The 27,394-nt window shown below is 42.0% G+C and overlaps 1 protein-coding gene across 4 annotated transcripts in view; it reads right to left on the bottom strand.

Moving 5' to 3' along the window:
• Window positions 1–27,394, bottom strand: part of SMOC2 (SPARC related modular calcium binding 2) — a 233,185-nt gene that overhangs the window by 122,005 nt on the left and 83,786 nt on the right. For all 4 annotated transcript variants that reach the window (XM_061624417.1, XM_061624416.1, XM_061624418.1 and 1 more), the window contains exons 3-4: window positions 3,250–3,356; window positions 1,274–1,373 (exon numbers count right to left, since the gene is read on the bottom strand). In XM_061624417.1, coding sequence (XP_061480401.1) covers window positions 1,274–1,373; window positions 3,250–3,356 — 207 coding nt within the window. The remainder of the gene's footprint in view (window positions 1–1,273; window positions 1,374–3,249; window positions 3,357–27,394) is intronic.

The following is a 27,394-nucleotide window of genomic DNA, read 5'->3' as shown; positions in this document are numbered from 1 at the left end:
TTTGCTGTTTCCATGTGGTCAGGATCCACACTACAGCGCTAACACCTAGAGCCAGGATGCACAAGGGGTAGGAAATGGCATGTTTCTGAGCAGAAACAACCTCCAAAATTGGGTCTCACATTATTTGAGAGAGATATTTTTATTCAGACATCAAGATTTGTTTTTATATAGGCAAGGTAGAAAGTCTTCCATAACACTTTGCAACTGGCACAAGAATTAAATGGGTGATAAATTTAACCGTGTGTTCATCCACTGCCTAGGAAGCACTATATATCTGGGGTATGTCACCCTATGACTAACAGCACATCGGTAAGGCAGGTTTTTGTGCTCCTGCCTCAGAACATCAGCACTAAAGTGGGAGCATTTCTTCACTCTCTCTCTTTTTTGTGAAGTAGAAATTTGGGCAAATTTCCATGCAGATGTTGTATAGAAAGTGTCTGTTTCTTGCCCATCACTTTTTTGTACAGTACATTAAAATTCAAACGTACTGCAAAATAGTAATACTGGAAAAGTCTGAAATTTACAAAACAGGTCACAATAAAATAAAGGACTCAATGGTATTTATTTATTTATTTACAGTATTTATAGCTTGTTTTTCATTACTAAAAAGACATCCTAAAGCAGGTTACAACAACATTAAATTCTTAAAACCAAACCTAAGAATACAAAAAAAAAAATTAGAGCAACTTATGAGCATCAGCTTTTAACAAAAATCTGAAATTAACTGCAGAATAACATTTCACACAAAGCAGGCCTTTCTTTCAGATATGATTGTGCATGTGTGTGAATGCATCCTTTGACCTTAACAGGGTTCATACAAGAGTGAATAGATAAGGATTACAGCCTGAATATCTGTCTGAGGTCTTTTGAGTTTTGCACTGACGATCTATAAAACTACACTCTTTTTAAATAATGTCAATAGGAGATTGGTTTATTGTTTAAAGTACTGTTGGCTATTACATTGGGACATGAGGTTCATCCAGTTCCAAAGTTCATAGCTCCACTCAAATGATAGCAAACCAAACCACACAGAATCCAAAAAGGAAAAAAGATCATCTAATCCAGTGTGAGGCTTAAAAGCCAACATTAGCAGAGAATTAGTGGAGAGCTCAGTTTTCCTGAAAAGCTGAATCTATGAGTATATCAAATTTCCATTTGTAGGTTCCTTAGCTGAACATGAAAACATCTGCTCATGGCCAGATTAAAACAGTCAGATAGATGGACATCAAGAGAAAAGTTGAACAGATTCTTTCAGTCATATATATGTTTTTACCTGGGCAACGTGGGGTTTTATGTGCAACTGCTGTACCACTGATTGGACGCCCATTAGAAGTGACACACCAACAGTATCCTGTGTAACTGTGGCACTGAACCTGTCAGAAAACAACACCAAGTATATGTAACTGAAGGACACATATTTTAGCATCTCAAATTTTCTTGAAATACATTGCATAGTTTTATTACCAATATATGTCAGGCCTAACTCCCAGAGTTTATCTAGTATCACATTAAAACACACATCCCTCATTTGTTTCTATAGGAAATATTAAATGGGATGATATCTAGGACTTACTTGAGAGGAGACACAACTTGATGCTTACCCCCAGACTCAACTGGAGTTGACTGGAAATCAACAAGGTCACGTTTAGTCCTTAACTAAGGGCAGCCCACCCAAAGAGCAATCATTTACTTTCTCCCATATGGAAACAGTGGAAGCTTCCAGACAGGAGCTTAATATTGCAAATGGGTCTTTGAGATATCATAAGTGGGCAGTTGGCAACATTTTTTCAACTTAAGAGACAATCCACAGTAAAGGGGAGGGATAAATACTATTATTTTTATGCCGACAATGTCGTGTGGACGTTGCAAAAAAAAAAGTGCATGCAGGCCAACTAACTACCAGTCCCACAATATAGACCCATCTGGAAGCACCCTGGATTCCAATTAGTGAGTTTTCCCCATCTTAGTTCAGAATTCAAGTCAAGTTGCAGCCTCTACAAAGTGGTATTTTATTGTGTACTGACATTAATTTGACTTGGAATAAAGAATACAACCCATAGTTTCTTGTTGATTTTGAGGAGCAGATGTGGTAAAAATACCTCCCCTCAATATAGTAATAATCATCAGGGGCTGAATGAAATCTAATAATTTGGGGAGGTGGGATGGCTCACATGAGCGAGGTGAGGTGCAGGAGTGAGCCTCACTCTCACACAGTCTCCTTCATGATGTAGAGCCTTTTAATGAGAGTGGGACCTTCTGCCTGTAAATGCTTTTGTGAGTGGACCTCAATTATGTGAGTCATGAAAAAACGGCTGTATCGTTGTGGGAATTAAAGTAATTGTGAAACACTTGATACATTCAAGTGCTATAGAAAAGTTAAGCACGTGTCTATTAATAAAAATTCATTCAAAGCTGGGATAAATGTTCTAATCTCTAAAGACAATGTTTTACATTATATTACACATGCATAATCTAACATTAGGTTTTGTTACTTGGTTTTAAAAAAACACTTGTAAGAAAGGAGGCAGGAAACAGCTGAAGACATGTAGCTTCATAATGTTGTTGGCTACAGTCAAACCAAGGGTGAGGCCTACACAGGGCCAGGGCCAGGCATGCGGGGGCATTAGTTTGCCCTGGCCCCCCGGTGGGTGGGTGTGCGCGCACGCTTATGCACGTGGCCCCCCGCGTGCCCCCCCACGGCCCCCCTACCTATCTAGTCTTTACCATTGCCCTTAATGAAGATGGCGGCCGCGGTTTCCCTAAGGGGAATGAAGCCTCCGCCGCCATCTCTGTTGATGGCACACGTGCGTGCTACACACACAAATCTCTGCCATCAACTAAGATGGCGGCAGCGGATTCAGTACCTTAGGGAAGCTGTGGCCGCCATCTTCATTAAGGGCAATGCTAAAAAGCCGGCTGACAGGTAAGTGGGGGGCGTGGATCGTGGAAGGGGAGCGGAGGGCCCCTCAGGGACTCCTGCAGCTCCAGGGCCTTTGGGCCAGTGCCCAACCTGGCCACCCTTTAGAACCGGCCCTGGGCCTACATCCCACTGAGCTCCCTGATCTGAGCTAAAAACTCAGCCTTGACTTTTCCAAGTTTATAAAGTTTGCTGTTTTAAAACATGAAGACTGAAATGTAACAACAGAACTAATTCAAGTTACTGAGTCAGACCTATTGCTACCAGATGCAACAAACACAAGTCTGAATTGATAGGTATGTCAAATAAAGAATCAAGAGTTTTCAGTCAACCTGGCTGTAAGTGCCGTCATCATTGCATTCAGGAATAAACACTTGCTGGAACTCCTTGCGAGCTTGTTCCTGGGTGTACTTCCTCTCTGCTACACATCTTGAAAGATCTAAAGAAAGGGAAAAGTGATAACATATTAATGCCTCTGTAAATTAGAATACTATAGAACAGAATAGATGTGAGTAACGTAGAGTCCATAGATTGGCTGAGCACATCTTGGGCCATCAGTTTTCCGCTATTATCTTGAGAGTGAGTTCTCCCAACTAGGGAATTTAGAAAATACCTACAAGAGATATTCTTTCCTATCCTACCTATCCCCTGGTCCAGAGGGCCACACAGTAAACTCTGGAAAAGGATCCTTACTCCACTCTTTCCCATGACAACAGCAGCACATGCTATGTGATTAATCTTTAGGTACAAGAAGATTCTGTTTTGTATGAACACAACTAAGCTACTAGAATATAGCTTTTTAAAAAACCTACCTTGCAGTTAATGTTTCCCTTTTACAAAATGTTTCATACATTTGGGGGGGGGGAATTTGAAATAGAAATTTGCAAATCTTGTAATACTCAGGCATACCTTGACTCAAGCACCATTCTTTCTCTTCCCATTGAGTTATTCTCTGTCTTGGATCTTAATTTTAATCAGCGAAGAACTCTCTGGCCCTGATTCCCCTCTCCACTTATCTGGCCTGGCCATGGCAGCTGCAGCAAGAACAGCAACAGAAAAAGCAACAGACAACCTAAAAAGCTTCTTTGCTATTGAAATATTAGCATCCCAAATGCCAGGGACACAGAGAAAAGCAATTTTCTAGGGTCACTAAGATACTAACATTCCAGACACCATGAAAGGGAGATCAGTTACTGAGGCCTCAGTATTTCTGCTGCTGCCTTTTCTGCAGCTGCCACCAGACCAGGGGAGTACCAAAAAAAATGGTCAAGGGGGACAGTATTTGGGGACTTGGGGGCATTCAGGACCCATGTTGTGCTCTTCTGATGCAATAAAAAGCACAACAAAATTCCTGAATGTTTAATGGGGCTTCAGAAAACCAAACTACGGTATATTTCCAGTTTTTCAGCAAAATAGCTGGCTTTACCATGACCGGGACTATAGGAGTTTGCCCAATGCTTAGACAGAAAATTTGTATGTAGTTCCAAATTCATTGTATTAAACAAACTCTTCTGTGGCCTGTTCTTGCTATAATCAGTATAACAAAAGTGTTACTATAATTATTCACTAATAGGCAAAAAAAACTTGCGATTTAAGAACGTACCTATAGCCAACAGATATTTCTATCAAACTTTAAAAAGCAGGGAAATTCGCCAGCTATAGTGCACCAGGGAAGCAGGAGACCTGACCTCCTCTCTGAGATATCATACTGCCCTACAAATTTGTCAAAATGCAAAAAATATCTCAGAAAGAAGGTCAGGTCTCTTGCTCCCCTGGTGCATTCACTATAGCTGCCCAATTTCCCTGCTTTTTCAAGTGTGATAGAAATATCTGTGGGCTATAGGTAGGTTCTTAAACTGCAAGGTTTTTTGCCTGTTAGTGAATTTCTCTGCTTTTTAATCTGGAGGTAAGAAATGGGATCCTGTGCAAGTTTGCTGAGAATAAATGGATCATTTGCATGCTTATTGAGTTCAGTGGGATTCACTCCCCTGCAATCATGCTTAGGATACGTAAAACTGACCATAGGGGATAGGGAGGGAAGGAGGGGGAAGGGAGCAGGCAGGAGGGGGAGGAGGAGGGCAGGTTTGATCATTTTCATGTTTATTAAATTCTGTGGGATTTACTCCCATGCTTAGGATAGGTAAAACTGACCATGGGGAGGGAGGCTTGGAGTGGGCAGGGGAGGAGGAAAAAGGAAGAGGGGAGAGGAGAAGGGAAGGAGGGGAAAGGCAGGTCTGATCACTTGCATGTTTATTGAGTTAAGTGGGATTTACTCCCATACAATCATGGCTAGGATAGGTAAAACTGACCATGGGGGAGGGGAGAGTAGAGGGAAGGAGGAAGGGGGAGGGGAAAGGAGGGGATTGGAAGGGGAGGGGGAGGGAAGGGGCAAAAGGGAGGTGATGGGAGGGTGGAGGAGGGGAGGGCAGGTTTGATCATTTGCATGCTTATTGAGTTCAATGGGATTTACTCCCATGCCATCATGCTTAGGATAGGTAAAACTGACCATGGGGGAGGGGAAGGGAGGGGTGAAGGAAGGGGGAAGAGGGAGGGGATAGGAAGGAGGAGGAGGGGAGGGCAGATTTGATCATTTGCATGCTTTTTGAGTTCAGTGGAATTTCCTCCTGTACAATCATGTTTAGGATAGGGGAAACTGACCTGGGGGAGGGGCAGGGAGGGGAGGAGGAGGGCAGGAATGGGAGGGAGAAAGTGGGAGGGGATGAGATTGGATGGATGGGCAGAGGTGAAGCCCCTTTCCTTTCTGAAAGGAAAACACTGTGCACAGTATCATTCTTTTTCAGAGTTCCCCCATTTCTTTATTCTACAGCACCCACATGTAGCCTCCCACCCAAATTTAAACCAAAGTTGTCCCTGGCCACATCCACACCAGACCTTTATTTCACTTTACAGAGTCATGGTTTCTCCCAAATAATCCTGGGAAGTGTAGTTAGTGTAGGGTGCTGAGACTTGCTAAGAGATGCCCCCTTCTCTTACATAGTTTTATCCAGAGTGGCTGTTAAACCACTCTGGTCACTGGAGCTCTGTCAGGAGAATAGGAGTCACCTCTCACCACCCTTCACAAATTACACTTCCCAGGATTCTTAGGGGGAAGCCATGACTGTCTCAAGTGAAATCAAGGTCCAGTGTAGGTGTGGCTCCCTAATTAGACAAGCCCAGCAGCTGTGAGTCTGGCTTTTAGAACACTGAAAGTTGGTTCTTACTGAGCATGCCCAGCCTTATCACTGAGTTCAATGCTAAATTTCTTAAATTAATTAAAAATCAGCCAAGCATTTTTTTTTAACTTTTAAACTGCAAAAGATGATGGTCAGAGCATGGGGCAAGGTCAGTAATAGGATTACAGGTACTCTGTGAACTTGGCTGATTTTTAATTAATTTCAACAGATTATCAGAACTTTGACAGAAGAAAGTCCACAAGGGGTCTGGGGTTTTTCTCTCTCTTTTTACACTCTGAACTCTCGATTCTCTCTGACTGTTTTGTGTATTGCCATGAAAATTTAGAGGGTTGTTAAGCAAGCATTTCTGAGTTCAGGACTATAGGTTTTGTAAGATTTTGTTTTGAAATGAGCTTAAGGGAAGCATCAGAATGGCATGGGGGTATTTTCAATTTAACATTGAGGAATGTGAAAAATCCATGCTGGCTATAGTATACAGCCACTCTTGTGGCTGTATAATACATAGAGATGTGAAGACCTGGAAAAAAACCCAGAAAAATTAGGGGGAAACCCAGTTTTTCCTGTTTTTTTCCAAAGCCTTTTTTATTTTTTTCCAAAAAAATTGAAAAATTGAAAAAAATGAAGAAACAATTGATTATGAAATGTTTTATTTTAGCATGATGAATAAAATGTTTCACTGAATCTTGGTTCCCCCCCCTTTTTCTCAGTTCTTTTTATGAGAATAGATGCTTTATGTCTGCTTGACACTGTGGAGGACTAGTGGAGACATACATAATTTTCTTTGTTTATTATTAATGTTATTATTAGATGGTTTCTTCTTTTTTTTTAGATTGTTTTTTGCCTGCTCCTCATAAACTGGCAATACTTAAGAGGTACCTTACAGTTCAGTATCTTGTAGATCCATTTGTTACAAAAAAAGTAAAAATTTAAAAAAGTAAATTCAATTTGTAACAATTGTTTGAATAAAATGTACCTCTAATATATCAAATGTGATAATTTTATGTCAAACCAACTTGTACATAACTATATTTGATGTTCCTGAAGGAACAAAGTGACTTTCAATGTGTAAAAAGTGCTAATATTGCATTTTTTCAATTTTTCTGAAAATTTTCGTTTTTTTCTGGACAAAAAACGGGTTTTTTCCATGGCTTCAAAATTTCTGGAAATTTTACATCTCTAAAAATACACTACCCTGTTAAAGTCCACTATGAATATCAAATCTGACCACAAAGTAGAAATCAGATAGATTCACAGATTCTAATCTAGCATCCATACTCAATTGATTCTGGAATAGGTTTTGAAAAGTATACGGCGTCTACCAAAAACAGCACACCTCTACTGAGTTCCCAGCTCGCCCCCCTACAATACAATACAATGCAACCTAACTTCATATCCTTATCCCAGCACATTAACTCTATGGGGCAGGGAAACGCTAGCATAAAATTCATCAGGACACAAGGTAAATTGAACTACACATGATGGAGGAGAAATTGAAAAGTTTGGATGTGGGGCTGCTATTTTCAGTAGCCGTGGTAGCCCTGTTCAATTATTAGTTACTCAAGGGTATTAAACTTGTGAAGAGGCTTCCAAAAGCACACTCAGCTAGCCCTGCCCACGAAACACCAGTGCATGTGCTGGCCATGCCCACCGGCCAAGCTGCAATCAGCATCAGTCCTGATGAAACTCACAAGTACAGAATACTGGCACCTCTTTTTGTTTGTGCTGCCCATGACAATGACTTGTGCTGGCACTCACAGCACAGTTTTATCAAGGTATGGGTACTGGTATCTCATTTTTTACAAAAAATAAAAAGCAGTGCATATGCTCATAGAACTCCATCAATGGTGATGCCAATCCTGTTCAAGTGTAGGGTTCCCTTCAGACTGATGCCAGTTGCACGTCAGCAGTGGGGGATGTGGCTAACACCTCTGTCCCTATCCAGAGGCAGGGCTAGCTAGGTGTGTCCTCAGAAACCTCTTCATTTGTTCAGGCCTCATGTTACAGATCACATGCAGTTACAGTATATGGTGTTTTCTTTCAATACTTGTTTATGTAAAATCTATACTTAGTTTTCTTTGGAATCTGCAGTCCTCATGGCTTCATACACATGACTTTTTTTAATGTGCACATATATGAAAGTTTTTACTCCTATGGCTGAAAACTGCAATGCTTTGGGGGAATTTGAAAAAAGTCAAATTTAAATATGGATAACATGTAATGACAATTTTCGGCTCTCCAAAAAGTAAAACTTCTTACTCACATTAGAAGTGCCTCTCGGTTTTTGGAGGGAACATATCCCTCATATATGAGGCATCTGATGAAGTGGGCTCTAGTCCGCCAAAGCATCTGCCTCAATAAATCCTTTAAGGTGCCACTAGGCTCCTTTTTGGTTTTGCTACAAAGGCCAGTTTCTTAAATTCACACCAAAGGCTCTTGCTGTAGTCAGGCTATGCTGTGGTAGTCAACTGCTAATGTTTTAAAAAGTAATAACAAACTACAACAGTTTCTTCCAGCTTTCATACCATATGCCTTATCCTAAGCTTATAAATTTGCTTATACTTTGTTTGCTAACATGTGGTTTTAATGTAGTAAGTGTTTTAACTGAAAATAAATCTGTCCTTTGGTATACTTCTGTCCTCATTTTTACTGCAGCATGTGGTTTAAATGTCAAAAGGAAAAGTGATCTAAATTCCAGCACATGAGGCTTCCAGTCCTCCACACACTTGTTCAGGAGTAAGCCTCATTAAGATGCATGGGACCTGGTCTCCCAAAGAATGAGTGAGGGATTGCATCCAATATCTCTCCTACAATTCTGATACTATTATAAATCAGTTCTTATATAGGAATTACCACTGAAGAATGCCAGAGAGATGGATTCCTATAGATTTCTTCTGACTGAAACATTCCTCTTTGCAGTATATCCAATATTCAGAGAGTTTATAGAAAGCTAAATCTGATGGAACATGACACCTGCAGTATTAAGTCTAATGTTTCTAAAGTTATTCAGGCACGGGAAGCTCATAATGTGCTTCTTTCTATGCCAAAAGTTATTGAAATGTATTTTTGACAGTTTAGGGCAGGGATGGGGGACCTGTGGCCCTCCAGATGCTGTTGGACAAAATTCCCATCATCCCTGACCATTGGCCATGCTGCCTGGACCTGGTGAAAGTTCAAGTCCATCAATGTCTAGCGAGCCACGGGTTCCCCAGTGGTTTTAAAATACAGGTGTCTCTTAGAGGTTTCTCAGAGAGAAGTTCAGTAATGGAAGACTAGCTTCCTGGAGATACAGCAGTTTGTCTACCGCCATTTATTTCCTACATATATATGCTGACCAATCACAACATTCTCTAGGTAACTTATGTTATCTTCCAGTGCAGTTAGGGTTGACAGTCTGGCAATCTGGATAACTTGTAGGAATTTAATTCTACCACCACTATGGATGGGAGGGAATTCTGCTGAAGCAGGATTTAGCACCAGAGTTTGCAATATTTTGCATATTTTCTGTCTTTGCATAGTGATCCCGTTTGCTCTGAACCTCAGCAGCTTTCTCCCAACCTTGGATTTAAAAAAAACCCTCAAACATCATCATCATCATCTTTATTGTTATGGTCAATGACCAGCATGAGGTAATCAGATAAAATTGTTAAAACACAATAATATAAAATAGAATTGTCAAAGACATAGTTATAAAATCCAAAAAAAACCCCAACCAACCAAGAATTACAAGGTAGCTAGAGTCAGTTCGTGGCAAATTTTGATTGCTACAGCACAAAATTTTCTGTCTTTGCACAGTGATCTTATTTGTGCTGAACCTCGGCAGCTTTCTCCCAACGCTGGATTTTAAAAAAAACCCTCAAACATAATGAAATTGGTCTTCGTTCTTGTATTGATTTTACTCACAGCATAGCAGTAATTTATGCAGGCTTCCCTCTCTTTCTCCCTCACTCTCCCTCTCTCTTTCTCTCTCCCTCTCTTTGCCACCCTCCCCTTCACACTCCAAATCAAGGCGTTTTTCAAGTAATAGTTGTGTGTCCACATGGACACCCAGTCCTAGCTTTTGGACATTCAGTGGACACATAAAATTGGATCAATAAACCAAGTGTCCAAGTCACTCAAATTTGAACGCTTCATATTGTCAGTGTTGTTCTTTAGATGCAGAATAAACCTGTAACCTTATCAGCTATGACTGCCTGGTGGATTCTTGGCAGGAAAGGGATGTTTATCCTAGAGGGGGAGATGGAAGAGTTTGAAGAGAAGAGTCAATACTTCTTTCATCCATAAGCAGCAGACTAGAGACAAAATCTTTATACTGTACAGCACAATATATCAACTAGCGCCATCTTTCAGCCGCTAGGGGAGCGCTCAGAAAACAGAAGACTTAACTTACTGGTTGAGCAGCAGCAGACTGGGCCTACAACTCTCTTGTAGTGGGTCTTTTGGTTGGATGTCTCTTTGATGGTCACCATCCCAAGCTGTAAGGTATTGTTTGTTTGATTAATGAGTGATTATCCGATCTGTGAAAAGTGGGCCAGAAAAAAATTATTCTACTCTACTCCCTGTGTTGTTGCTTTTTTCATTTTGGTTAGGGTTTCTTTCTGCCATGGTGGGAAGGAAATTCTGTATATGCTCAGAGACCAGGCCTTAATTCCTAAGAAAAGTGTTAGGGCTAAAAAATTTAAAGCTGCTATCATCACTGGAAACCCTGCTGCTTAATTTGATCTAATATGTAGGTCTACGGCTATTTAACTTGGAGGTGGAGAGGGACTGTCTTCCAAATATGCTTAGAGGGTCCAGAGGGAATTTATTACTAGTGACTCAATTTGGTATTGAAATTGCATTGCTCCAGGACTGAAATTTGACACAAATTAAGCCCATACATGTTCAGAGAAAAATAATATACACAGTATGTGTGTGTGCGCGCACGCACGCATGCGGGTATGTCCAGCTTCAAGTGCAAAGCCTTGCTCTTCTCAATAGCTGTTAGGGGCTGGGGCTGGGGAGAAAGAAAACCTCCTTTGCAGAGAGATAAAGCATTGCTCTTTTATTACAAGATATAAAAATGAAATAAATGTTTTGTGTTCAGTCCTGTCTAACCCCAGAACAATTCTTCTGGCATTAGAGGATTCAGTGTTTTCTGTTTTTATCGTGTGCTATGCAGTTTTTTAAATAACTTATTTAAGTTACTGCAAAACAAAAATAAAATTAATCCCCATATATATTTTGCAATGCCAGTAACAGTTGTAATTTAAGCAGTTTTTCTAAGTTCTGAAACTAGAGTTTTAGAGATTCTTCTTCTTTTTAATTCATGTATTTACTGGTGGGTGGGCAGGTTATTAAGAAATTTGCTAGCCTAGTAATTTGTGTAAATGAATTTGCTAGGGTGTATTAACGTCCTGGTTTTTTTTCCTTTTTAGTTTGAACCACTTTCTCCTCAATTTAAATGTTAGGGCTTTTACATGGAAGAGAGGTTTCTATGTAAAAACCATCTGAATTCTAAAAAATGGATACCCAGTAACAATTCCTTTGAAAATGCCCTGCTCCAAGTCCAAGTAGGAAAGGAGCAAGCCAAACATAGCCTCTCTATCTCTGCTTGGGGGGGGGGATCACCAACCCATCTGTCAGCTTGTAAAGGATTGATACTACAGACATAAAGAACATAAGAAGAGCCTGCTGGATCAGGCCAGTGGCATATCTAGTTCAGTATCCTGTTCTCACAGTAGCCAACCAGATGCCCATAGGAAGCCTGCAAGCATGACCTGAGCACAAGACCACTCTCCCCTCCTGCGATTTCCAACAACTGATAAAAGGCAAACCTAGAAAATCTCCTTTATGTGGGTGAGACTCTCTAGTCTTTCCTTTTAATTTCTAGTATGAACCCTTTTAATGTCTTGTTCCTTTCCCCTGCCCACTCATCTTATTTCAGATCTCTTGCCATGGGCTCAAGGAGAACCTTTGGCAAGATTGGGAGGATGAGGAGTGGGATGCAGATGTCGGGGAAAGGGCTGAGGAAATCCTGGGTAAGACACTTCCAAAACCCTCTGGCAGCTCCATTTCTAGTGAGGTTAATGTTGCCAGTCTCTTCCCCCCCCCAAATCTCTGATGACTGAGGAGGAATCCTCTCTGGCATGCATAGTTAGCCAATGAGCAAACAGAGCCAGGTCAGCGTGATAAGACAAATTCAGAGGGAGAGCTAATAATCTCGCCAAGGTAATGCCAGCTGGAGAAAAGAAGCTTACAGATAAACAGATTTATTTCTGCTCCTAGAAGGAGGTTCTGTCTTGCAGCACAAGCTACAAAGTGTCTGAGTAACTAGTGCCAAGTAGAGTGCCTGCCCACCTCTCTTATATTTAGAGTGGCTGTACATGATAAGGTCATTGTGACAAAGTCTGTTGTAGTCTCCACATGCCTAGTCTGTTCCTGTTCTGTATCCTGAATCATGCCGAGAGTGTGTGATGCTGTCGTCCTATACCAACTTCTGGAATGAAGCTTCTTGTGAAACCCAGTCTTCTGGTCCTGAGTATGCTTCTCTGGTTGGGAACAAGGACATCTCTCTCTCTCTCTCTCTCTCTCTCTCTCTCTCTCTCTCTCACACACACACACACACACACACACACACACACACACACACACACACACACACACACACACACACACACACTCTTAACATGGACCACATAAATGCAGAAGATAGCAGAAACAAATATAGAGAACGGCATTCCAGTTTGACAGAATGCAATTGGATTAGAATTAAAAAGTAGACTCCATCCCTAACCACCACTGAAACGAAAGCTGTGGCTGGGGAAGTGGGATGGGATGGGAAATAGTATACTCCTGTCTTTCTCAGTCATGGCTGAGGAACCTGTGGGCCTTCAGATGTTTTGGACTCCAATTCTCACAGCCCCAGACACCATGGCCAATGGTCAAGGATGACAGAAATTGCAGTTCAAGAATATATGGAGGGCCACAAGTTGCCCATTCTTGTTCTAAGCAATGACACAGAGAGATATGCCCTTATCAGTATCAAGACACCCAGTATTAAATACTAACCATATGCAAACTATACCTTTCGAAAAGGAGCAAGGTCAGGAGCAAGTTAGACTGGGCTGAATTGCTGAACCTGACCTTTACCAGTTTCTGCTGAAGACTAGCTTCAAAACATTACAATGTTAAAGGCTGTAATTCCAAACCTACTTGCCTGGGAACAAGCCCCATTGTACTCAGTGAGAATTTCTTGTGAATAGACATATAGAAGATTGCACATCAGTGTCATATTAAACTGACACACAAGGCAGAATTTGTGGGTGTTCAAAATGTGGATGGGGGCAGACGTGTACACACAAGCCCCATCCTCAAGATGCTCATGTTCATTGCCCTGCCTCTGACCCCAACCTTGCAAGGGGAATAAAAAGTATTCTTAAGGAAAAGACCACACAGAGGATATACAACAACAAGAACTTTACTATCACTAAAGATATGAAGAGAACAAAGGCCCACAGCATGGTGCTGCTTGTAGGCCAAACTCCAACTCAGAACTGAAACAAAACTGCCACAGCCCTGGGAAGACTCAGCAGTTCCTGATATGGCAAGCCTGGAGGGCCAATACACAACAGGGAAGGTTTGTGGAGGATTTCTACTCATATTTGCTTGAACGCAAGTAAACTCCTCCACGTGATCAGGAACCATGATTTATCATCATTCCCCATGACAAGGTGGGTTCTGCACACATTGTAACAAACACAACTAGAAGCCCCCTGCAGACCTGACCCATGCAACACAGAAAAGGCTGGGCACTGAGTAGGGGAGGGCATACAGGCACAGGACCGTTGCAGGGAGGAGACTTGCATGTGCTCCCCTGCCCTCATCCACACTTTGAGCATTTGTGTGTTCAGACAAACGCTTGAGCATGAACACAATGTAATCCTACACATGTTTATTCAGAAGTATGTTCCACTGTGTTCCACTGGGACTTACGCCATGGTAAATATGTATAAGACTGCAGCTCCAATTAATTTAATACATATGAAGAGAGAAATACTTGAAAGTCTGACATGTAGGCCATTGTACATGGAGGACATGTAGGTTAGTAGGCAGAGATATGGGTGCAGGCAGCACACTTCTGGCCTCCAGGGTTGTTTATGTTCATGGAAGACTGCACATCTTGTCCTCTTCATGAGCAAACAGTGGGCTGGATCATATGCCTTAGCTTTACAGTCCAGTATGGAGTTGGGCTTTTAACTCGTAAGTATGTCACTGAAAGGCAAATGTGTAAATACATATTTTTTAAATCCTCCTTTACACAACTGACTTGTTTTGAAGACAGTAGTATTTCTCCAATCCTTCAGCAACAAAATTCCTCATAGGACAGTCCTCATTTATATGGCGCAAAGCAAACTTACTTTGTTTAGCCCAGTGAATCTTCATGTGCAAAATATTGTACTCATTTGTGTGGTCATTTTTTATTTATTGTCTAAATGGAAACTCCTACTCAACAGATCAAAATAACATCACTTTGACAAGACAACTTAGAAAGTGATTAAATTGAACTATCTGAAGTAAAATCTACCCTCAGGGCAAGCCACAGATGCTTAGCTGTTCTTGAACCAAATGCAGAGCTTTCCTTAAATTCATAAAGATTTGAAGAGATGGGACTAATATTAAGTCACACAATCAGGATACTTCTAAGATTTCTCCCCACCACCTTGTCCCCACCTTGAATGGATGCTTTCCCCTTCTGGCTTCTGCAGTCTTTCTGGATGCTGCTCTGGTAATCTTACTGACATCTTTAAAAAGAATAGCCTGCTGGATCAGGCCAGTGGCCCATCTAGTCCAGCATTCTCTTCTCACAGTGGCCAACCAGTTGCCCATGGGAAGCCCGCAAGCAGGACCTGAATGCAAGAGCACTCTCCCCTCCAGCAGCTGGTATTCAGAAGCATACTGCTTCCAACTATGAAGGCAGAGCATAGCCATCATGACTAGCAGCCACTGATAGCTTTATCCCCCATTAATTTGTCTAATCCTCTTTTAAAGCCATCTAACTTGGTGGCCCTCACTGCCTCATGGGGGAGCAAATTCCATCGTTTAACTATGCGCTGCGTTAAGAAATACTTTCTTTTGCCTGTCCTGAATCTTTCAACATTCAGCTTTGTTGGATGTCAATGAGTTCTATGTTATGAGAGAGGAAGGAAAACAATTTCTGTCCGCTTTCTCCATGCTGTGCATACTTTTATACACTTCTATCATGTCACCTCTAACTCATCTTTTCTCTAAACTGAAAAGCCCCAAATGCTGCAACCTTTTTTTATTGGGAGTCGTTCCATCCCCTTGATCATTTTGGTTGTTCTTTTCTGAACATTTTCCAATTCTACAATCTGTTTTGAAGTGAGGCAACCAGTTCAGATCCCATTAACATATATGTGAAATTAAGATGTTTTTGCTCCAATATGCATATATTTACACTTGTTTACATTGAATTGCATTTGCTATTTTACCACCCATTCACTGAGTTTGGAGAGGTCCTTTTGAAGCTCTTTGCAATCCGTTTTTGTTTTATCAGCCCTGAACAACTTAGTATTATCAGCAAACTTGGCCACCCCACTGCTCACCCCTAACACTAGATCATTTATGAACATGTTAAAAAGCACAGGTCCCAATACAACCTTGGGGGACTCTACTTTCTATATCCCCCCATTAGGAGAACAGTCCATTTGTTCCTACTCTCTACTTTCTGTTTCATAGCCAGTTCCTGATCCACAAGAGAACCTCTCTTTTTATTCAATGACTGCTAAGCTTACTCAGGAGTCTTTGGTGAGGTACCTTCTCAAAAGCTTTTTGAAAGTCCAACTACACTATATCAACTGAATCAACTCTAGCTATATGTTTGTTGACACTCTCATATAACTCTACACTTGTGTAAGTATCTGCACAAACCTAGGTTGGTTTTATACCAGTTAAACTGGGAACAGGGAATCTGTGGCCCTCTGGATGCTGTTAAACTCCAGTTCCCATCAACCAGAAGGCCAATGGTCAGTGATTAGTGGAGCAGAAACTCAACCAACATCTAGAGGGCCACTGACCATCCCTGTGAGTTAAACTCTCTCTCACTCTCTCTGTCTCTCTCACACACACACTCCAAATCCTGAGAATTAAACTGAAATTAGAAACTGGTATGATGGAAAACTTTGTATTCAATTTTGCCTAACACATACATTTTTGCAATGCAATTTTACCTAATACAATGCATTTAAAAAGTTAGTTTTGCTAATACATGCATTTTATGCACATTATACTCTAGTATATGGTAAATTGAAACCTGCATTGCAAAATTTGGAGAAATTCCAAAGTATGGCTGTGTTTCAATTTGCATATTGTTTCAGAAAGCACGAATTAGGCATGTTTAAATGCCAACTGAATAGAATTTCTGTACATAAGGCCCTTTCTCTTGAAAAATGGCCACCAGGTGGGGTGACACACCCTGCGGGAGCAATCACACTCCCCTTGCTGAACACGTCCATAGCTCAAAGCCTTCCAACAACAATGTTTAACCTCAGACTTTCAGGCGTTTTTTTTTTTAACTGTTTCATATATAAAAACTAGCGGTGTTCAGCACTCAGCTAAAAGTACAGCATTTGCACACACGTGCATACCTACACAGAAGGGCTGTCGCCTAGCAGCAAGAAGCAGCTGATCATTTCTGTCTTTCTAAAAAACAAAATGCTGCCACAAAGAGAACAGTTATCTAAGCTGGAGCATTCTTCTGTTGGCATCTAAACAGAGCCTACCTCTGAGTAATTTCCATTTGCAACCACTCAGCAATTTAGATATTTACTAAATCTTTGTGATAAAATAAGGAATGTTCTACTGGAATCTTGCTTGGTGAGAAAATATTTTTCACCTTTTTTTGGCACCAGCATTAATTCTAGTGAGTCTTGACTCTTTTTGTTGTTTTAATGCTGTTTGAAAGCCATAGTTCCTCTTCTTTAATCCTCTGCTTTGTATTAGGGTCTCAATTCCATCAGAATCAGGAGAGGCTGTGCAAGTGTTGGGCCAGTGCCTAGAAATAGTGTTGGCTTGAGGGGGGCCAATAAACGGAACCTGAATCCTGAAAAGATGGCATTACTATGGACAGGTGTGGGTCCTGTGTCCGGGAATTAGGTGAACGGCCTGTTCTAAAAAGGGTTGCACTCCCCCTGAAGGAACAGGTTCATAGTCGGGGAGTGCTTCCAGATTCCAGTTTGTCACTTAAGTCCCAACTGGCTTCTGTGGCTAGGAGTGCTTATGCCCAGCTTGGGCTGATTTGCCAGCTATGGCCGTTCCTGGACCAAGATAGTCTGGCCTCCATTGTCTGTTCCTTAGTGACCTCCCAACTGGAACATTTCAGTGTTCTTTATGTGGGGCTGCCCTTGAAGATGGTCAGAAGGTGAGGCTAAGTGCAGAATGCAGTGGCTAGGCTGGAGAGGGTCACTGGTCCTGAAAGTACTGCACTGGCTGCCAAGTCCAATTCATGGTATAGGTACTAGTATACAAAGCCCTCAATGGCTTGGGATCCAAGCATCTAAGAGTGCTTCCCTCAACATCAATAATCTCGGGTCCTATGATTGTCATATGTATTGGTGCTACTTTAGGTGCTGCCTGGTACCCGTGACAGGACTTTCTTGGTAGCAGTTTATGAAACTTTTGGGAGGAAAGAGTGGGATGGAATAACTGCAATTATAATGATTAGGACTGTATATCCAACTGTCATATTCACCGTAAACCATTTAAATCAATGGACTTGAATTAGTTGTGTCTTCTCTGAGCATGACTAGGGCTGCATTCCACCACCCCCACACCGCTTTGTCCTAGGCTAGGGGAGATTCAGAGTGGGTGGAGGTCTCTGTCTGCCCAGCTCTGGCAGTCAATGCTGGCTTCCACCCATGGAATGATGTCAGCATCACTCTGCCAGTGCACAGCTCCTCATTCCGCCCATCAAACATGCAGGTGGAAGTACTTCTGGTGGTAACTCCACAGGCAAAAGTCTGCAGAAAGCATAAAAATGGAACGCTCTGCCACGGGAAGAGGTTGAGACGGTCTGGAATCTACTGGATCCAGAGCCATTTGGTTCACTTGACAACATTGGTCCTAATTTGGGTGCAGTGATTTGCCTTTCACCCAGCCTTCCACCTACCCAGTGTGAGTGACAGGGCTGTGGATGAGGTAGTGGCTCCGCTGCTCCATCATACCCTGCCAATGCCCAGTCAGAATTTGGATTGGCCTGTTAGTTGGATATGAATGAATGAATGAATGAATGAATGAATGAATGAGTCTTTATTTTTACCCCGCCCTTTTTCTAAAACTGGAACTCAGGGCGGCTTACAAATAAAAACTACACATAGGTAAAAAACATACAAAAATATACAATTAAAATAGAATTAAACTATTCGTAACATTAAAATCATGAAACATACACTTAAGATACTAAAACAATTTAAAACATTAAGAATAGGACCATAGATCAATACAACAGACCTTATGAGGCCCTATCTTAAACATCTTCTAGTCCAAAAGCCTGTCGGAATAAAAAAGTCTTTGCCTGCCGACGGAAGGATAGCAAGGAAGGGGCCATTCGTGCTTCCCTAGGAAGAGAGTTCCAGAACCTGGGGGCAGCCACCGAGAAGGCCCTATCTCGTGTCCCCACCAATCACGCTTGCGAAGGTGTTGGGACTGAGAGAAGGGCCTCTCCTGAAGATCTCAGGGCTCGGGCAGGCTCATATGGGGAGATACAGTCTGACAAATAGCCTGGACCTAGGCCGTATAGAGCTTTATAGGTCAAAACCAGCACTTTGAATTGTGACTGGAAACAAACTGGCAGCCAGTGGAGCTGTTGTAACAAGGGGGTTGTATGGTCCCTGTAACCAGCCCCAGTTAGCACTCTGGCTGCAGCTCTTTGTACCAGTTTAAGTTTCCGAACAGTCTTCAAAGGCAGCCCCACGTAGAGCACGTTACAGTAATCTAAATGGGATGTAACTAAGGCATGCATCACTGTAATCAAATCAGGCGTCTCCAGGAACGGGCACAGCTGGCGCACCAGTCTTAGCTGGGCAAAAGCACTCCTGGCCACTGCAGAGACCTGGGCCTCCAAGTTCAAAGCTGAGTCCAGGAGCACACCCAAACTGCGAACCTGTGTCTTCAGGGGGAGTGTAACCCCATCCAGCACAGGCTGAATCCCTATTCCCTGATTTGCCTTTCGACTAACCAGGAGCACCTCTGTCTTGTCTGGATTTAATTTCAATTTGTTCGCCCTCATCCAATCCATCACTGATGCCAGGCACCGGTTCAGGACCAGGACAGCTTCCTTGGCTTTAGGTGGAAAGGAAAAATAGAGTTGGGTGTCATCCGCATACTGATGACATCGAACCCCAAACCCCCGGACAACCTCACCCAGCGGTTTCATGTAGATGTTAAATAACATGGGGATATAACCCATAAGCTATAATGACAGGATGGCCTCTGCAGATCAACAGCGAGTCATAACAATACTGAACCCATTATATCTAATGCTGCAAAGAAATGAAGCAAACAGAACTAGTCTATATACCTACCATTCTGCTATCTTCTTTGACTAGTAATAGAAAGCATCCCTATCTTCCCCTTTCACCACATATGTAACGTAATGTGTAAGGCCCATATGCAGTTACACCCAATCCTTATGTGAAGAGTTGCGTGAATACAGCCCCACATAAAGCACCCAGGGCCAGCTCTAGATTTGAGGGGACCCTGAATGGTTAGTCAGGTTAGTCTGGTTAGTCCCCTCATCAGTTTGTGGACCCTAGGCTTACCTGGTGGTAGCAGGCAGCAGCTCTCTGAGCAGCACTAAAAGCAGGTGGCTGAAGCTAGCTACCATTTTATTTTCCCACAATGCTCCAAATGGTGGGGCATTGTGGGAAATTAATATGGCAGCTAGGTCTAGCACTGCTCAAAGTACTGGGCTAATTTTTTTTTAAAGGGGACTCAGACAGCTGATTAAAGATGCCTGGTTCTGATTATATATCTGTTGTGGACAGGGGTATTTACATGTCCTTCATTTAACACACTACAATGATTGTAGGCCCCGTAAGTGTATACTATACCAGCATGGATTTTTCACATTCTGCAATGTTACATTGAAAATACCCCCATGCCATTCTGATGCTTCCCATAAGCTCATTTCAAAACAAAACCTTACAAAACGTATATTCCTGAACTTAACAACCCTCTCAATTTTCATGGTAATACACAAAACAGAGAGAATAGAGAGTTCAAAGTCTAAAAAGAGAGAGAAAAAACCCCAGAGCCCTTTTAGACTTTTTTCTCTGAGAGTTCTCTGATGAAATTCATTAAAAATCAGCCATGTTCACAGAGTACCTGTAATCCTAATACTGACCTTGCCCCATACTCTGACTTTCATCTTCTGCAGTTTAAAAATTAAAAAAAAAATGCCTGTCTGATTTTTAATTAATTTAAGAAAGTTTGGCTGGAATCCTATGATAAGGCGGGGCATGCTCAGTAAGAACCAACTGTCAGAGTTCTAAAAGCCTCACAGCTGCTGGGCTTGCCTCATCAGGGGACCAAACCCACACCAGACTTTGATTTCAGGTAAGGCAGTCATGGCTTCCCTCAGAGAATCCTGGGAAGTGTAGTTTGTGAAGGGTGCTGAGAGGAGACTCCTACTCCACTGACAGAGCTCCAGTGGCCAGACTGGTTTAACAGTCAGCCACTCTGATTGAAGTCTGTGAGGGGAACAGGACATCTCCTAGCAACTCTCAGCACCCTTCACTGACTACACTTCCCAGGATTCTTTGAGAGAAGCCATGACTGTCCAAAGTGAAATAAAGGCCTGGTGTGGATGTAGCCAGGGACAGCTTTGGTTAAATTTGGTGGGGAGGTTACATGTGCCTGCTGTAGAATAAAAAGGCGAGGAAAACCCTGAAAAGCAATGATACTGTTCACAATGTTTTCCTTTTAGAAACGAAAGGGTTTTCTCCTCTGACCAGTGCCCACCCGCCCAATCTCCTCCTCTCCCCTTCCTCCTCCCCACCCCTGCCCCAGGTCAGTGTTGGACTAGGACCTGGGAGATCAGGGTTTGAATCCCCACACAGCCATGAAGCTCACTGGGTGACCTTGGGCCAGTCACTGCCTCTCAGCCTCATAGGAAGGCAATGATAAAACCACCTCTGAATACCATTTACCATAAAAATCTTATTCAAAGGGTTGCCATAATTTCGGTCGACTTGAAGGCAGTCCATTTCCATTTTCAAACATGATTGCACAGAAATAAATCCCATTGAACTCAAAACGTATGCAAATAATCAAACTAGAGTTGCCAGGCCCCGCCTCCAAAAGGTCTTTCTTCTGTATCTTTAAAAGTTGTGCAGGGGGAAGGGAGAATTTCACCTTGTGGTTTTTCCCATTACGGTGTTGCAAGAAAACCTGTACTTGGCTGAATTTTCTCTTCTCTTAAAGATACAGAATCATTCTCAGGCCCTGAGCCTGGCAACCCTAGGTCAAACCCACCCTCCCTTCTCCCTCCTATCCCCTCCCTCTTGCCCCTTCCATCCCCCTTCCTTTGCTCCTCCCTCCCCATCCCCTTCCAATCCCCCCTCCTCCTTCCCTTCCCCTTCCTCCTCCCCATGGTCAGTTTTACGTATCTTAAGTATGATTGTACGGACGTAAATACCATTGAACTCTATAAGCATGGAAATGATCAAACCTGCCCTCCCCCTTCCTTGGCCCCCTCCAATATGTCCCTTCTCCCTCCTCCACATGGTCACTTTTTCCTATCCTAACCATGATTGCATAGGAGTAAATCCCATTGAACTCAATAAGCATGCAAATGATCAGACCTGCTTTTCCCCTCCTTCCCCTCTCCTCTCCCTTCCTCCCCCCCTCTTCCTTCTTCCTCCTCCCCTGCCCACTCCAGCCCTCCGTCCCTTCCCCCCGGTCAGTTTTACCTATCCTAAGCATGATTGCACGGGAGTTAATTGCACTGAACTCAATAAACGTGCAAATGATCAAACCTGTCCTCCTCCCCTCGCCCTCCTGCCTGCTCCCATACCCCTCCTCCTCTCTGTCTTTCCTCCCCTCCATCCTCCTCCCCTCCCCATCTCCTGTGGTCAGTTTCACCTATCCCAAGCATGATTGCAGGGGAGTAAATCCCACTGAACTCAATAAGCATGGAAATGATCAATCCAGTCTCAGCAAGCTTTCACAGGATCCCATTTCTTACCTCCTGGATTAAAAAGCAGGGAAATTCACTAATAGGCAAAAAACCTTACGGTTTAAGAATGTACCTATAGCCCACAGATATTTCTAGCAAACTTTAAAAAGCAGGGAAATTGGGCAGCTATAGTGAATGCACCAGGGGAGCAGGAGACCTGACCTCCTCTCTGAGATATTGTACTGCCCTACAAATTTGTCAAAATGCAAACACCATTTGGGTTGGTCTTTCACAGTCCAATCCACTTCCTGTGGAGCTCGGAAGAATTTGGTAACATGTGCCTCTGAGCATTTGGTGAGTGGTGGCAACACCTGCAATCAGCCCAAATAATAGAAAGAAGAGATGTGCTGTGTGATCTTGTTTTAGCAGAGAGGAAGCAAGATTATTAAGACAGTTGATATAGTTCAGATGGTCACTTTAAATATGTCTGATTTACTTTAGTGAAGTTTCCTATAGGAAATCATTTTCTTTTGTTTCTATTTCTGTGAATATGTGAAGTACAGCAACACCATGCAAAATTTGCACTAAAAAAACTCCAAACATAATTGTGGAATAATGGCACTGACTTCTGCAGAATAGTCTCCAGTGGACCTCAGGAGTGTCTCAATTTGCACAAGATAAAACAGTGGGAGGTGAAATATATTCTAGCAAAATTCTAGGTGTGCTCTATGTTTTTAATTGACTGTGCCCACCTTGCCTTAAATGATGTAGTTTAAACATAGCAGGCTGAAAAATGCATCCTCTTTTTTCCAACAGCTAGATTCATTGCTGAAGTAGCAACATTTTGTAATCAGTCTGATTTTACATCAAACTGCAGTTTCAGATTCAACTGTTAATGCACTCAAGATAAAGATAGAACATAACCAACAATTTGAAATACAAAAGGCTGTCTTCACCATCATATGACATTGCCCAATAAAAAGGCTTTGAAATTAATAAAAATAAATTTGACACAGATTGCCATGATGAATAATGAGGGAAATAAAATTTTCTAGTTTAGATTCTCTGTAGAAACATTAGTAACACAGGAAAGAAGCAAAGTAAGAACACCAACAAACATACAAAACTGTAATTCTCCATCTTTGGAGATGGCAGGTATTGCCACCACTCACCATATGCTCAGAGGCACATGTTACCAAATTCTTCCAAGCTACACAGGAAGTGGATTGGACTGTGAAAGACCAACCCAAATGGTGTTTGCATTTTGACAAATTTGTAGGGCAGTACAATATCTCAGAGAGGAGGTCAGGTCTCCTGCTCCCCTGGTGCATTCACTACAGCTGCCCAATTTCCCTGCTTTTTAAAGTTTGATAGAAATATCTGTGGGCTATTGGTACATTCTTAAACCGCAAGGTTTTTTGCCTATTAGGGACTATATAGTTGTATGAATAGTTGATTCAAATACACAAATATTCCCATACATATGAAAGTATTTCTACAGCTAATCGTACCACAAAACACTTTTCAGGGTGTGATCAGAGTTCTCTCAGCACCACTGATGAAAAATCAAAACTGTAAGGATTGAAATTGCAGTACCACACGACTGAATTTAATAATATTTCAGAACAGAAACACACTGGCCAGTGTATACAATGAAGATCTCTTTTCAGTGGCCAACAGTGAACATTTTTGTTAGGATATACCCTAGGATTGCAATATTTATTCTTTATCCTAAAGGGCTGCTCCTTATTTGAAACATTGTAAGGCCACAAAGCATAAACAGGTCATTTACTCTAGAACATTAAGAGATAAACATAACATGTCCATAAGCAACACTGAAGAGCAATTAACAGGAAAACATTTATGGCACTGATTATTGAAAAACAAAGGATGCTTTAAGATCTGGCCCCTGCTATGAAAAGTATGTAGTAGTTGGCATCGTTTGGGAATTTACTGGCCTTGTAGAAAGCCCAAGCTGAAAGTTCCATTTTTGCCCAGAATCTGAAAGTAAACTTGGCATATACTGCTTGGCATTCAAGCTCTCTGAACCACCAAAAAACAAATTTATGGGCAGAAAGGCCAAAATACTTTGGGGGGAAAAACAGGTAAAATGGATCCAGCTTAAAATGCCACTCCTTCCAATCCATCCACTGAATCTGTTCAGCTGGGAAATGAGCTCCTGGCAACAGAACATTGTTCTCTTGACAGTGCACCAGAAAGAGAAATCTGTTTTTCCTCCACTAGACATGTCTGCTATAGATATTGCTCACACTGAAACAAGACACAGTAAGCTGGCAGTGATTGCAGGCTAGGGATTTGAAGATGCTGAGATGAAGAGATGCCACTCAAGCACTAAAACCCTCAACCTCAATTAACAGTTAGCAGTTGTGGGAGCTTGACCCCTTGCTTACGTATACAGAATGCTACACACAGAATCTGATCTTCTCTTGATTCTACAATAGCATGCAATATAATGGCAGTGCAAGGATGAGGATCCTGTGGCCCTCCTGATGTTGTTGAACTATAGCTCTCATCATCCCGGACCCAGACCATTGCCCAAGCTGTCTGAGACTTATGGGAGTCGTAGTCTACAACATAAGAGGGCATCATGTTGGCTCTGCCTTCATAGCAATTAGATATCTAAATAATGATATACTCATGATTTTCAAACTTCTGCTGTCAAGAAACCTTTCCCATATTGTCTGCTGAGGAACCCCAGGGATCTGGAACATTATGTATCACAGATAATCAGCACACACATAATAATGACCAGGGAGTGCATTCTGGAAGAAATCCTCTTTGCTGCAAGGGAAGACTAAAAGTGTTGAACACCTGTCATTCAGGCAAGTGTGTCCAACATAACTGATCTTCTAATTGAGGAACCCATGCTAAGCTTCCAAGGAACAACTGGGTGCCCCTGCTCCCAACACATAATTTTAAGCCCACTGATGGATACACAATAATATATTGTTCTATGAATATTGCCTATAGATCAGACTTGTATTTCCTTATTTTTCTATTCGTTTCATTCTGGGCAAATAACCTGCACTGGCAACTTAGAGTGCAATCCAAATCCTGGCCATTGCCCAACAGGGCTTAATGGAGCGACAAGGCCACCTCTGCATTAGCAGCCCTGCCATGCACACTGGCCAGGGTAGAAGGTGGGGAAAACAAGTAAATCACTTCACCAGCCTAGAGCTGGCACAGCATGTAGGCCCAAATCAGCTCTGATGCCATTATGTGATTGCAGTGTGGCCAACTCAGACTCCAGCAGAACCCAGACCATTGCAGCCCCTCCCCCAGAATGACACATTTTGGGACTTCTCACCAGTGGCCCATCCATCCATATATTCAGGAGGCAGAATGCCAGTGGAGTGGCAACAGAGTGGCAGCTGCGGAGACTAGCAGGACTGGGTAGAGGGACACCTCTGCCTAATCCATTCATCCTCCCCACAACCCGACACAAAGGGGTTTGGACTGCACCCTTAATTTCTGCCCAAAGGGAGGGAAATTCTAGAGAGGGCAGTGGTACTACTTTGTTGTGCCTACCAGTTCAGTTACCAACTGAAATTAGATAAGCACCTAGCACCATTTTTGTTTAAGAAGGCTTTCCCTGAAATGTGACCAAGTCATTTTATGGAATATTAATGATCTAATTGTAAAAATGGTTTTATTGATTTTAGGGATGGGACCCATTGGCCAGTGCCAGTGCGAACGCATTCCGTCAACCTAACAGGCCAGTATCGATTTGAGTTCATTCTTTGTCTGCTAGCTACTGCTTTTACCAATCCATTTTTTCCCTCGCAAAAAATATTGATATTAATATATATAGTTTTAAAGGAAACATTGATAATTTTAAAGAAAATATTTATATTTTGAAAGCAAATATTGACAAATGAAAAGAAATACTGGTAAATGAAAAGAAATATTCATAAAATTATCATGTTTAATATCGTATACCCTTGACCGAAGAACGGTACACTCCTTCTATCTGGGATGGCCGTCCTCTTCCACCGAGCGCGGAGCTTCGGGAGGGACGCACATGGAGCGGTGAGGGAGGAAGGGGACACCCGCCTAGCCAGCCAGATCAGCCGAATCAACCCTGGCGATCAATGGGGTGACAGATGTCATTTAGTATCAATATTTTAGAGGCGGATTTTTTTTAAAAAAAATCTGTTTTCGAAAATAGTCACGGAAAATCGCTACTTAAATAAAAATGCAATCTGCAACAATAGAGAATAAGCAATAGAGAATTAATCAAAAATTCAGTACCAAATCTGAATTGGGTGGAATTCTAGCACATCCCTAATTGATTTGAGTTTACTGAGTTCATGATCTTTGTATTTTATCTTATTTTTATCTCACTGTGCACCGCTTCAGTAGCTTTTGACTGTGAAGCATTTTATAAATGTGCAAATAAAAATAAAAATGTATCAATAAAATAAAAATAAAGACTGACAGCTCTGTTACGGCATAAGTTTTCAAGACCTGAAGGCCTTTGGTGGGAAATACATTTCCAGATCTAAACAACTTATTTATTCATACTTTATTCATACTATATGCCAAATTATATTAGGTGCTTTACATCAGTGTCTGGGAACATTATCACATTCCAGAACTATCCCACCCCTATATTTCAAGGTTTAAAACTATGCCCGAAAACAGAAGTCAGTGATTGTTTTTAATAAATAAATAACTATAATATACTAAAACTAGGTACCAGAACGAGAGCACTACAGTGATCTCATGGATAAGCACCAATCTAGCAATAACGCTTAAGATAGTTACAAGTCATGCTGTTTAAGTTCTTTCTGGCTCACCTCATAATTAGCTTGGGTTTTCCAAGCTTTCCCAGAAAACTTTTGGAGAAATCTTGGGATTTTACCAAGAGTTCTCTGAGAACTCTTGGGGGAGGGGGGAAGCATGGGAGAGCTCTCTGCCAGGTTTATCTACTGGTCATGTCCCTTTTCATAAACTTAACACTGTGAAGAAGGGGAACTGGAAGCAGGCAAGGCTTGTGTGGAAAGCTCCAGCAGCCTCCTTACTTTATAGCTTAGTCATTCATGGAGACAGTCTAGAGCTACTGGGAAGCTTGGAAAATGGACTTCCAAA

The sequence above is a fragment of the Rhineura floridana genome, chromosome 4 (assembly GCF_030035675.1).
Source record: "Rhineura floridana isolate rRhiFlo1 chromosome 4, rRhiFlo1.hap2, whole genome shotgun sequence".
Taxonomy (NCBI): domain Eukaryota; kingdom Metazoa; phylum Chordata; class Lepidosauria; order Squamata; family Rhineuridae; genus Rhineura; species Rhineura floridana.
This window is presented reverse-complemented; position numbering and strand designations above follow the sequence as displayed.